General features: G+C 39.2%; 1 protein-coding gene across 1 annotated transcript in view; it reads right to left on the minus strand.

Moving 5' to 3' along the window:
• Positions 1 to 241: 241 nt before the first annotated feature.
• The window catches only part of GAD2 (glutamate decarboxylase 2), a gene marked incomplete at its 5' end in the record, with an annotated part of 538,013 nt that continues 525,651 nt past the window's right edge, over positions 242 to 12,603 (minus strand). The window contains one exon of the mRNA XM_078662797.1: positions 242 to 4,035. Within this exon, the coding sequence (XP_078518923.1) occupies positions 3,862 to 4,035 (174 nt within the window). The remainder of the gene's footprint in view (positions 4,036 to 12,603) is intronic.

The following is a 12,603-nucleotide window of genomic DNA, read 5'->3' on the forward strand; positions in this document are numbered from 1 at the left end:
ATTATTGCTGTTCTAGCAGCAGTTTCCTGCAGCTAAAACTGCGATAATTTTAACGAGGTTCTTGCTAATATGCCCCTCTGTTAATGTCTAAATAGTGATAGGTGATATTCTATGTTTTTCTCAGCAAAATGTAAAAAACATTAAAATAAATATATAATATATATATATATATATATATATATATATATATATATATATATATATATATATATATATATAAAATAGGATAAACGTACTTGTTATCATATTGACTGAACATGTGTTATCCTCAAATTGATTGGAGATTTGCTCAAAGATTACCCTCGTAGGGAGTTGATTAAAAGTGAGAGTCTTATAATTGGTTGGTTGAATTGTTTACTTTGGGAGTGACAGCTGTCAAAATGTACATACCTCTGAGGTTACCAGATAACACTGTTCCTTCACAACATAGGGAATTCTGGGAGTTGTAGTCATTGGTTGACCTCATTTGGATTAAACATTGTTCAAAAGGAAAGCCCAGTCCTGGAAATATGGTGTATACATTAATATGAAGGGGCTGATTATGAGTCAGATCAAGTGGTATCCCCAGTGGGATCCTGCTCTGTCTGATCAAGACTGGCCTGGTGTTCCTGCACCCAGTTTCCTAACGTGCGGGAAAACCATATCCAATGTTACTGACATATGGTAAAATGGAGTGAGGCTTTGACTGCACTAGCAGCCAATCTTCTTTCCCCACTTATCCTGACTTTTTTCTGAAGCTCTGTGGGAGTATGTAATGCTGGAAATAATCTTCCACTTCCCTCCCTACTATCCCAACCAACTTCCTCCACCCAAACAGTAGCCCCTGCTCCCATTTACCGCCTACTCTGAGGGGGTGATAAATGGGAATGTTGACCTCCATGGATTTTGGGAATTCAGAGCGGGTTTACACTCAGTAAATCTGGATCTGGCCAGTTATTTCCCCTTCACTTCGGTTTAACCAGTGCTGAATTTGTAAAAGAATGAGTGCCTGTGACCAATGCTCAGTTCAGAAGCCCACAGCTGGCAGCATTAAACATTGGCAAACCAGATACTAAGGATCCTTAGCCTTGAATCCACCTCATTCCACTTTAATTTACTACCAGACACACCCTGCACCTTTATCTCACTTTTGCAGGTTATTGCTTTCTCCTTTTGAGATGGTTTTTTTCCCTTTTTCTATCTTTCTTTTCATCCTTCTTTCCCCTTTGTCTGTTTTTCCCTCTCTTGCTTCCGGCTAATGTCTGATGAAGAGCAATATGTGCCAGTCTCCAAAAATGATTGTCGGTTGGCCCCACTGGAAACCACCTGTTCAAAGTAAGCACTCAGTTTATATGTATGGGTATACTAGCCAGCAACGGTAATTCTAGCCTTTGCACATGTCTACTCCTAATTCATTACTGGAGCCAAAACGTTCCATTGACTAGTGCACTAATGTGCTCTTGTGATTGACATTCTTTATATCAGTGGTGCTGCTGCTCTGCTTTTACTTCTTGTTGTCATCTTATACATACTTCTTTCAGATAATGGCTTTAAAGCAAACGTTTCAAGGAACAAAATGCTTTTCACATTACTTCAGCTAAAATACTTATTTTGATCAGTCCCATTACGCAGATGTACTGCCGTATGTGGCTGGTCAGCTGGAAATGAATGTCAGTATATTTTAGGTTGGGCAACTGGACAGAGTGTAGATTGACAAAATAGTCATTGCGGCCCCCTCCACTACAAAAAATTCCCCAGGTCTTGGCCTTCATTTTATTGAGGTTGGTCCTCTCGTATATATCCTCTTCCTTCCCTCTAGTGTTTTCCCCCTGATTTTTCCCTCCTTTCCCATTCTGTATTATTGCCTCTCCTCTCCACACCACTCCCCTCTCATCCTCATCCCGTCAGAGGCTCTTTGCTCCTTATATATTCTGAAAATAAAAAAATATATAACATTTAATAACAAGAAATGGCAAAGTCAATAGGTCTTGGCCGAGAAAACTATTGGCTTTGGGAATGTTTTTTTTTACTCAGATGGCTGCTGCAAATGCAAGAACATTTGTAGCAGCCATATTTCAATGGCTTTTAAAACAAACCAATATGCATTAGAAGATGGCCACTACAGTTACGCGTGCATCCATGGTGGAAATCTTTCGGTGCAAGTGGTGTGTTTGAATAATGGCAGTCATGAGTGTGTACGCAGCCATGATGGCAATCTTTCGAAAACCTTTCTTTTATTCAAATTAATATAGTCGAAAGATGGCTGGTGTGGATGCATATGTAACCACGATGGCCTTCTTTGAATATAATTTATTTAAATACAAAAAAAACATGATGTCCAGGGCTGCTGCATACGGACTAAGATGGACCTCATCAAATTGTCAAAAAAAAGCTTTAAAATGTTCACCCACCAACAGAGTGAGAGTTATCAAAAAGCACATAATTCAAGTTTCGAAAACACTGGGACTGCTGGGAAGGACGAAAAAGTCGGGGGGGGAGGGGCAATGGGAGCATGGTGAGAGAGATGAAGAGAAAATAATCCTTCCCATGCACTGCAAAGAATTATCTGATCTCAGCAGTAGAATAATATATCATCCATTCAAAGCAATATAAGACTGAAATGTCCCTGAGCAGGACAACCGGAGGAAAACCACTGACTCAGGATCAAGGGGCTGACTGAAAGCCGCTAAGTATATATAATATGTTGTAAACAATAGATCTTGTCAACAGGCGGCTAAGGTTGCCTGTAGCGGAAACATTAAAAGAGTAGTAGAATGCTAAAATGTAATGCACCTATGTGCTCTTGTCATTGTTATTACTAAACAATAAAAATAAAATAGCACAAAGGTGGATAATAATTCACATTCTTTCATTCCTTCCTCTTAAATATCTTGGCCCGATTACTAAAAGGTTACTCATAGGTTTTCTAGGCACAGTCCAAGAACAATGCATTTTTAACAAATGACACCAATAAATATAGATATTAACAGATCTCCTGCAGAGTAATGTGATATTTGAAATACAACATTTTCTAACAAAATTCAGACATCACTGTGTCATTCTAATATAGCGTGTGCATAGCAATAAACGTAGTCATCAGATAGCTTTGCTTTTGTTCCTTATATGTTGCAGCATGTTGGATAGTAGATTCAGTCTTGTGGATTCACTGGAATAAAAATTGTTGTTATATAATACATGTGACCTATAGATAAAATTACTGTTCACCTTAATATATTTTGGTCTCTGCTTCAAAAATAAATAATGGCAAATGTAATACCTATGCTTAAAATTACTACAGCACATTCTTGTTTTGGCCCATTTCTTTTAATATTCACAGAAAAAAACTATACAAAATAAGATTTCGCTCTAATATATATAGATATATCTGGTCCCTTTTTAAAATTATATGTATTTAAATACATCTGAAATGTTCCTGTAAGTAAATAATACATTATTTTAGAATGCTATGAAAAGGCAATATATTTTCCTTTCTAAACAAACATGCTTTTTGCCTTTCAGCTTTTATCACCCACACAAATATAGATTCACCTGCTAGTTAACACATTTGGCATAATTCAGTCTAATAACTTTCAGATATTTGTAAAGTTTGTAATAGTTTCCTAATGGGAACAGTTTCATGATATTTTGTCATTGTTCCCAATTGAATGCAATTTTCAGATGCTAATCACAGAGGTATTCTAACATGAAAAAGGGGGTATTTTAAGAGGAGCAATGTTTCTTGATTTTAAACTGTACTCTACCTTGACAGCACAATATAGAATCACTTTGAAACACACTAAACATACATTCACACAGCTTGTTATAACTCATCCGTGTCTAAGTAGGGATTTGAAGCCAGCCTAGACTATATTATAGCCCAGACTATAAATCTTGTCCAAGACGTTCAATTTCGTCCGTCAGGAAATCAATGTCCTGGAAAGAGGCTGCAGGGTTTGAGATGACCATGCGGAAGAAGTTTACTTTGTCTCCTAGTGGCTGATAGCTGACCATGGTGGACCCATATTCCATCATCCGAGCTTTAATCACTGGTGCAACCTGAAATGAGACAAAACATAAGTATGACTTTAGAGCTGGGATTTTTATGTTCAAAACAGCACTGGTATTATTCTCAGTATGTGCACATGAGATACCTTTCTGTGTATACAGATCAAAATATGCAAGTCAATATAAGTAATTTAATTGGTCCAAATTAATCAATTCAAACGTGAGTCACCACAGAAGAGCATTTCTTCTAACTAAATCTAGGAAAAAAAGAATTTCAACACTTTCTTGGGATAACAATGAACTATACTCATTAGAACTGCTTTCATGATCTAACTCTAGGATGGATTCAAGCTAGTCAGTTTCAGTCAGCAAGATAACATGGCTTTACTCATGTTTCCAACCTCTTGATGACAAAATGTTTAATACCATTGTACAATCTGTTTTTATCAGTTTTACTATCTTCATTATGTATTATTGTTTTGTAACAACAGAACATTTTTTATCTGTGGTACAGGTGTTAGATTTGTCAGTAATAGAGTGATCTCTCTAAGAAGTCTGCAGCACCTAAAAGTGGCTCTTGTGATAAAGCCAGACTAGAATTTGGGCTTTTGATGCCGGGTTACACCTTGCTCAATGGAGTACTCCATTGTTGTACTATTACAGCTAGCCTTTTCTGAAAAATAATCTATCCTCTTAGCGAAAAAAAAAAATTCATTTATTGAGACTTCTTAAAAGCATATATAAATGTAATTAAATGTTAAAAATATATAAATATATACATTTATTTTGAATAATCCAATAATCTATTTTAAAACTTTATTTATAATTAAGTTAAACATACATGTAACTTTATTTTCATTCCCCACATACATTTTAATAAGCATGTATTATAAATAGGAAAACATTATTTTTTGTAATGTAAAATTAAATTAATATTTCATGTAAAACAAACTTAATAGTGCTGTAACATTTTTTTATTTGCTATTTAAATTAAATAAATTAAAGTAATTTAGATTACTATTTATCTTAAAACTATTTATACTAATTTTCTTTAAACTTTAATAAACTTTTACACTTTAAATTGTACTTTACCATAGGGAAATCTCAACCCCATTGGTACTCTGTTACAACCCCTGTCTGTGATACTGATGTTCCACCCAACCTATTGAGAATTGGGGGTTGTCAGATTTCCATTGACTGAGCCCTTGTTGGATCTGTCGATGGAAAACTTCCTCCGATGGCCCAATGCAGTTGGGCCTGTTGTAGGAATGGCATTACACCCTCTATCCTATTTATGGTTGGCGGTGTGATGTCCTTTTTTCTATCCCTCACTGGCAGAGGTAAGAGACAGAGAAAACAAAAAATGACCCTCACACCCAGATAAAAAGCTCCCCAGATGTGGGAGTCATTAGGCTGTAGTTTATCGATAACAAACTTACAGTTTGGGAGATCGTTTTTGAAAAACAAAAAGCTTGTTAAAGTTTGATGGATGTCCATCAAACTTAGAGGCGGACATCCACCATACTTTTTTGTACCTCGACAGTGACTGCTGTGCCAACTGCTTTAGTTTAGTTACAGAGATCACCCCTGGGCCAGTGAAGATTGCTAAATTTGCCAGACAGTAATTCATCAGCGTGACGGACATAATATTCTCTGCAACTCTTACAGAAGGAGTACCATCTGCCAAGCTCTAGTTCTAGCCCTAGGGGTTGATTTATAGTTCAGCAGTCAATCTACTCCATTGCAAATGTGATGGAGTAACCTGTCCATCACACTGATGGTCTGTGCACCGTATTTAAGGTTGGGACAACTGGCAGCTTTCTGTTAATGGAGCTCACTTAACTCCAGCGATGGAAAGCTTTCTCCAACAGCCCAACAGAATATGGACCATCTCACGAATGGTGTTACGCTGCCCACCTTAGGTAGGATGGACAATATAATATCCTTCTTAAACCTGTTGGTAAGGGACAAAAGAAAACATATAATGGGGGTGTCATCAGTTTTTTTTGCTTCTCAAAAACAAGTTGCAACTTTGGGAGTTTGTTTTTCAAAAACCAAAAGTTTTTTAAAACTTTGATGGACGCTCACCAAAACCGCTGGTGGTCGATCAACCAGCTTTTTGTAACTTGACAGGAATCACCATGACAGCAGTTCCTGCCAAGGTAAAGACATCTCTCTTGGACATTCATGATCTCTAAATTTGGCAGATGGTAATCTGTCAGGGTAGCAAAGGTAATGTCCTCCGCCAACCTGATAAACGGACAACTGTTCACAAAACTCTAAATCCAGCCCTAATTAACTAACATGACTCATTGTATTGTTTTACTCTAGGTGATAACATTAAAAAGAAAGCACAACATTTGAGTGCCCGATTCATGTAAGTATGGAGGTCAGTACACTAAACTCTAGCTTAGAGATAACGATCCAAGAGCTTTTTTCGAAAATAGAACCGCATTAAGAAACCAGGAATGTGGTTTGGGAGGGGACAACTCAAATTCAGTGATGTAAATGGATTGCCATGCCTTTAGAGGTCAGAAAAACATAGAAACAGGAGAGGACTTATACTTGTGAATGCCACTAAACATTTACAGAACATTGTGTTTATTTTATCCATTGGCTGTAATGTGAATGGAATGCAGCAGGTCTTTGCGGTGGGAAGGTGGGAAGGATTAATATTATGTGAAAGTAAAACGTTTAACCAGGCAAAAAGGAAAGTTGTTTTCCAAATGAAAGCATACGTTTTAAAGGTTCACTTGGAATAGTGTTCAGTTCTAAAATTCACAATATTAGAAGGATGAAAACAGATTGGAGACAGTCTAGAGAGAGGCTACCAAAATGGTTTCCGGTTTACCGTCAAATTTATGAGGAGACCAATACATTGTAACTTGTTTATCAAATACACACTCACATTTTCACATTCTCTAATAGGCACAAAGTGCAAGCGACATACTTCACTTACTGAGTAGACTTTGAATTGGAGACTATGACAGGAAGTGGAAAGAGGGGCATGGAAGCCTCCCTAGTACCAGTAGAACAAAAGTTGAAGAAGGGTAGTGAACTTAATATCAGACATAATAAACAAAACACTACACATTACAAATGTTCTAAATTGAGGTCCAGGGTCATAGACCACACCCTGTGAAAATTGGGAGGTTAAAATGGAAGAGGAATACAGCACAGTTTCTATTATCTTGTGGAGTTATTCCCCAAATATCCCCAGTGAGAATGGACAATAATGTATATATTTCCCTTTCTAATTTGCCTTGCAAATTCTTCCAAGTAACCTGGGGGATTTGCTCCAGGAAAGTTTCCAGGACCATACACAAATGTATGCACTACTGCGAGCAGGCAGCATTCGTACCTTATTTCACATTCAAAGCAGTACACTGATACTGATAGAGGAAATATAATGCTGACAAGTGAAGAGGTTTCTTTCAACCATGGAGCATGCCGGAGAAAAAGGATAATCTGCATTATCTTGGCTGCTCTGGTCAATTCTCAAATTGTGTTTATCTTTTAATGACTTCCCCAGAGCAAATGAACGACTAATGAACTCCTCATACCTCACGGTTAATTAGGCAGCTAGAAATTAAATGCTATGGAGGGATTTGTATATAGGTCTTTGCCAACCTCTGGCAGCAACTTCATGGTATTAGAACACTCTGGTGCAGAGACGTTTTAAGCATGGGCAAAGTGGGCTCTAGCTCCGGGCCCCAGGCTTTCAGGGGGCCCCTGAGAGAGCCATCTGTTTTCTGCAGAGAGCCTTGCCCTAATGACCTTGAATAATTCTTAAACAGATTTTTTTAAATACCATTTTCCTATAATGTGGGTGATATGTCTATTGCAAACATATTGTTGTGTTTATACTTCATGCAACATCCCTAAAAAAGTCTCTTTTAGATCAAAACAGGACCCCCATATGAGAAATTGGAGGATGTCACGGAGATTATTTGCAGTAACATTAGTGAACTGCTGCTGAGTTACAATATTGAAAACGACAACCACTATCCCTGAATATTATATGTAAACACATGTATAACTTGACAAGTGTTCTTGTGCACTATCAGTGACCTGGCAAAGAGGGCATGAAAGAGCTGAAATTGGAGCATGAATTCAAAGCTCCTCAGAACAGGGGCCCCAGAATACGTTTGGCCCAGGGCCCCCAAAATCTTTAAGATGTCCCTGCTCTGGTGCATATAGAAAGCAAAACTGTGAGGATAAGAAAGTCCGTGATGGAAACATAAAATATACCCAACGTTTTATGACCACAGTAGCTCTTTACCAATGGCTTCAAATTGAGAATAATGCCCTTTGTCCTGTGCTTTACTGTCTTCCTGCTTCTGAGTGTAGGCAACCATTCTAAAACAGTATAAATACAGAACTAACTTTGCATAGTTCAGATGCTTTTTTTCCTGAATATATTATGCTTATGCTGTTTATGTTACCATAATTGCAAGAAATGGGATCATTATTTGAGAGTGGGGGTTGCAACCTACCTCAAGGAGTAATCACAACCCTGTCAACGTGAACCGTCAAAGTCACTAAATTAACCTCAGCTCAAGCCCTTGGTAGCTGTGGCACAGAGCAGACAGGCTTAATTTAGGGCAATGTGTGAAGTATTTATGCAATACCAAAACAGTAATAAAATCCAAATGCAAAACAATACAAATCCAAAAATGAATTAGAACCATAAAGTAAAAGGTGATACACAAAATGACACTAAAGTTAAAAAATCTCATAAGGGAACCAGAGATATGATTTTTTAAAGTTTTAAGTAGGAATGGCGTCAACAAAAAAATGTGCCAATGATAGTTAATGGTCACGTTTGACCAGAACCTAGGTGCAATTTGACAATGATCTCACTGTAGAACAGGTTGGATACACCAACTAGGTTCATTCTGGTCAAAGATTTTACCTTCTGACTTTAGCCTTTTATGTCCCAATCCACCACAGGAGTACACTTCAAAAGTCCCCATAGGACCTCAGGGGAGGTACTGAAATACTCACAGAGCGTCAGGAAAAGGGCAAATAGCAGGGTTCAGTCCATAGCCAGTGGCCACTGCTCACCTGGGTGGTTCCAGAAAAAGGTATTTTGCAGCTTGTTGCCGTAGCCTTAACAGATGTTCAGATGTATGACACTTGGAGTCCACTTCTTTGTCATGGATAAGCGAGAGAACAGGTTCAGTCCTCTAGGGCTCTTCTCGTCACACATAGCAGATTCAGTCCTCTTCTGATCTTCCTCGGGTCCAGGAGTGTTCTGAAGTGGGTGCTTGGAGATGCTGCTTTGCTTGGGATGAGCTGGTGGGTGGGAATGACTTCCAGGCACACCCTAAAAAATGGGGTCAAAGTTCCAATGCCCAACCCTAACCACTTTAGGCATTTTCAAATTGACTGTAGTCTTTGGTCACACTAAAAGTGGGCTGGAGGGTGTGTTGGTAGTGAACTATGGCAATCTTAGTGTCCTAATCTACAATTCAACACTAAAATCCAGTTTGGGACAGTCACTGTAACCCCAATAAACACAGGTCTGGTCAAACAAAGCAGGGGTTTCCAACAACCAGACAGTGGATACATAATGTAAGAAATTGGAGTATTTACTGAAGAGTTTGAGTACTTTAAATAATAGTCACAGTTCGTATAAGAGTGAACCACTGAAGTTACTAAATAAACCTGTGCTCAACCCTCTGGTATCTGAGCAAAAAACAGTCAGGCTTCAGTTAGAGAGGCAATGTGTAAAGTATTTATGTAGTACTCAAAAAATAAAGTGAAACACAACAAGAAAAATAGCAACACAATTTTAAAAAGTAGAGAATATTTTAATAAATAAAATGTCACCAAAATGTCACACATCCAATAATTGGAACCGTAGATATGAATTTTGAAAGTTTGAATCAAAGATAGCTCCAAAAAGCACAAAGCAGTTATCTGGTTGTGCTTGACCAGGTCAAAGTCAAAAGTCAAGGCTGACTGTGATGGATCCCCGGTTGGATATAGGTGCCAAATCTGTCCCAGTGGAAAGTTTACCTTCTACTCAGAAATACTTCTGAGGCAAAGTGGTCATCAACGAGTCATTGATGGGGCAAGCTGCATGCTGGATCCGAAGTGGGGCTCCACGACGGCAGGTTGCTGAAGAGCAGGATCACGGTGAAGACATCAACGAAGGCTGGAAAGCTCTCAGTGGGCAAAGTTAAACGTCTGTGTCTAGGAAGTCCTCAACATCAATAGGAGGCTGCTCAGCATCAATCCTGATAAATCCTTTGACATTAGGCCTAGAAACGTTTTTGGAGGTCTGACCTCCTTCAGTAAGTCAAAATAGCCAGCCACGGTCAACCGACGATTGGACAGCTTTGGCTTGGATGGCAATCCCCATTTCCATCAGTCCTCCAGGAATACGCTAACATCAATCTAGTGCCCAGGATCTGGGGGCACCACTTCGGGGGTTAGTACTACCTCATCAGTGGCCAGCAGCAGGGTCCAGGGCATATCCATTAGGAACTGGTTAGCAAGGCAATTGCAGGGAGAGGGTCCTTTATAAGCTTGTTGTGTCTCTGTAGCTCAAACAGGGGGTCAGCCAACTGACACTTGGAGTCACTTCTGGGGTCCCTGGTTCAAGGTATGCAGGTCCAGTCTTCCTCCAGGTTCTTTGCTGGGCAGTCCTTCTGATTCTTCATAGGCCCAGGAGTGTTTTCATGATACGTCTGGTGGGTCCCCTTTTATGCCCAGCTTTTGGGTGTAGAGCAAGCCTTTGTGTACACCTAGAAACCTGTTCTGGTCAGTTACTCCACTCCCACTGGGTTCAGTGCCAGCCTGACTAGAGAGATAAAAGGGAGGCAGGCCTAGGTATGAGTTTCCTCTGCCTGTGGCAAGGCAGGCATCCTTTCAAGCGCAGGAAGGGGCTGTGGACAGCTTCCCTGGCCACCCGGTTAAAGATGACTCTCCACTTTGCCCACAGAGCCCTTTGTCCACTGTCTGACAGGAATATACATCCCACCACAGAGGAGCCATCAGGGGTCAGATGATAGCTGGACACTGACAGGATAGCTTTTTTGTTTCAGGTACGAAAATGTCAACTTTCTAAAACTGTCATTATGAAAATAGTAATATAAAATCCTACTTGGCCATGAAGTTGGAATTCAATTACTATTAACATGATTCCTTAAACCATTTTTCTAGGTGCTCCCTAACTGAATTTAACATTTACTAAATGTAATAGTGTAAACAAAAGTTAGCCTATCAGAGAGCCTGCCTTGCCACAGTAAAAAATGACTTGGAGTATTTTCACTGCCACGACATGTAAAACATTAAATATACCGGTCCTACTTTTTAAATACCATGTACCCTGCCTTATGGCCCTCTTGGGCCTACCTTGGGTTGATATATAAGTATAAAAAATGAAGGTTCAGGCCTGGCCAGATTTGTTCTGCCAGGTTGAAATGACAGTTTCAAAACTGCTCACCTAGACTCCAGTGGAAGGCGTAGAGACTTTTCTACAGTGCTACTTTAGTGGGTGGCACAAAGTGCACGGCAACCCACTAGTAGTATTTAATTTACAGGCCCTGGGCATACATGGCACCATCCACTAGGGAAGTACAAGTACATTAAATGTGCCAAATATGGCAATTCTAGCATGTTTATCAAACAGCATACTCCACTGGAGAGCAGGAGTAAAGTGTGCAGAGTTCTGTGGCCAGCAAAAACTGGTTCAGCCTAAGAAGGCAAACATCTGGTGGAATACCATGAAAAAGTTGGTCATTTCAACCACACAAGGATTGTTTTGGAATTATGTTCCCTTTCCTTTCAAGAGTGTCCCCAGTGTTAGATGCAAAAGCCCAGAGGCAGAAGTCTGGTGGAACAGAGTAAGGCTTTCCAGCAACCAGACAATGGATTCACAAGAATTGTTTTGACATCCTGTTTTCCATCCTTTCAATTGTGCCCCCATTGGTATATATAAACTAAAGAGAACTATCAACTAGGATTTGACACTGTAATGTCAAAAAGGATGTTCACGGCCCCACCCTGCATACCCTGTCAGGTTTAGCGCAGTCATCTCTGGCCATTCACGTCACCCTATTTATTGTTTTCTCCTGGGAGGCATTTGACACCTTTCACACTTGTTGAAATGATAATTACAGGCTGGCAAACATGGGAGAGAAAATGCAGGGAAACAGTAACTTTCTAAAAATGTATCTTCCTTAATGTTTATCAAATTGTTGTTCAACTATTCCCTATCTGTGTTCTAAGCGAAATTAGCATGATTAAATGTAAAAATGTATCCAAGCATTTTCATAAGGAACAACTAGCCTTGATACAGTGAAAATAGCTTTCAGGACATTTTCACTATATGGGCATATTTAACATGTAATCCCTAAATGTCAGACTTTTAAATGCCATGCAACCTGCCTTAGTAGCAATAAGGCCTACGTAGGAGTGATTTGAAAATATTTAAAAGGAAGGTTTTGACCTGTCAAAAGGGGTTATTTTGACAGGTTGAATTACAGTTTTTAAACTTTCACAGACAGGCTGAAATGTTAGGCCTGCAGCGAAGTTTTACCCTATCACTGTAGTGGGTGGCACAATGGAAGTTGTAGCCCACTAGTAATATTAAACTTACTGGCCCTG

The sequence above is a fragment of the Lissotriton helveticus genome, chromosome 10 (genome assembly GCF_964261635.1).
Source record: "Lissotriton helveticus chromosome 10, aLisHel1.1, whole genome shotgun sequence".
NCBI classification, from domain to species: Eukaryota; Metazoa; Chordata; class Amphibia; order Caudata; family Salamandridae; genus Lissotriton; species Lissotriton helveticus.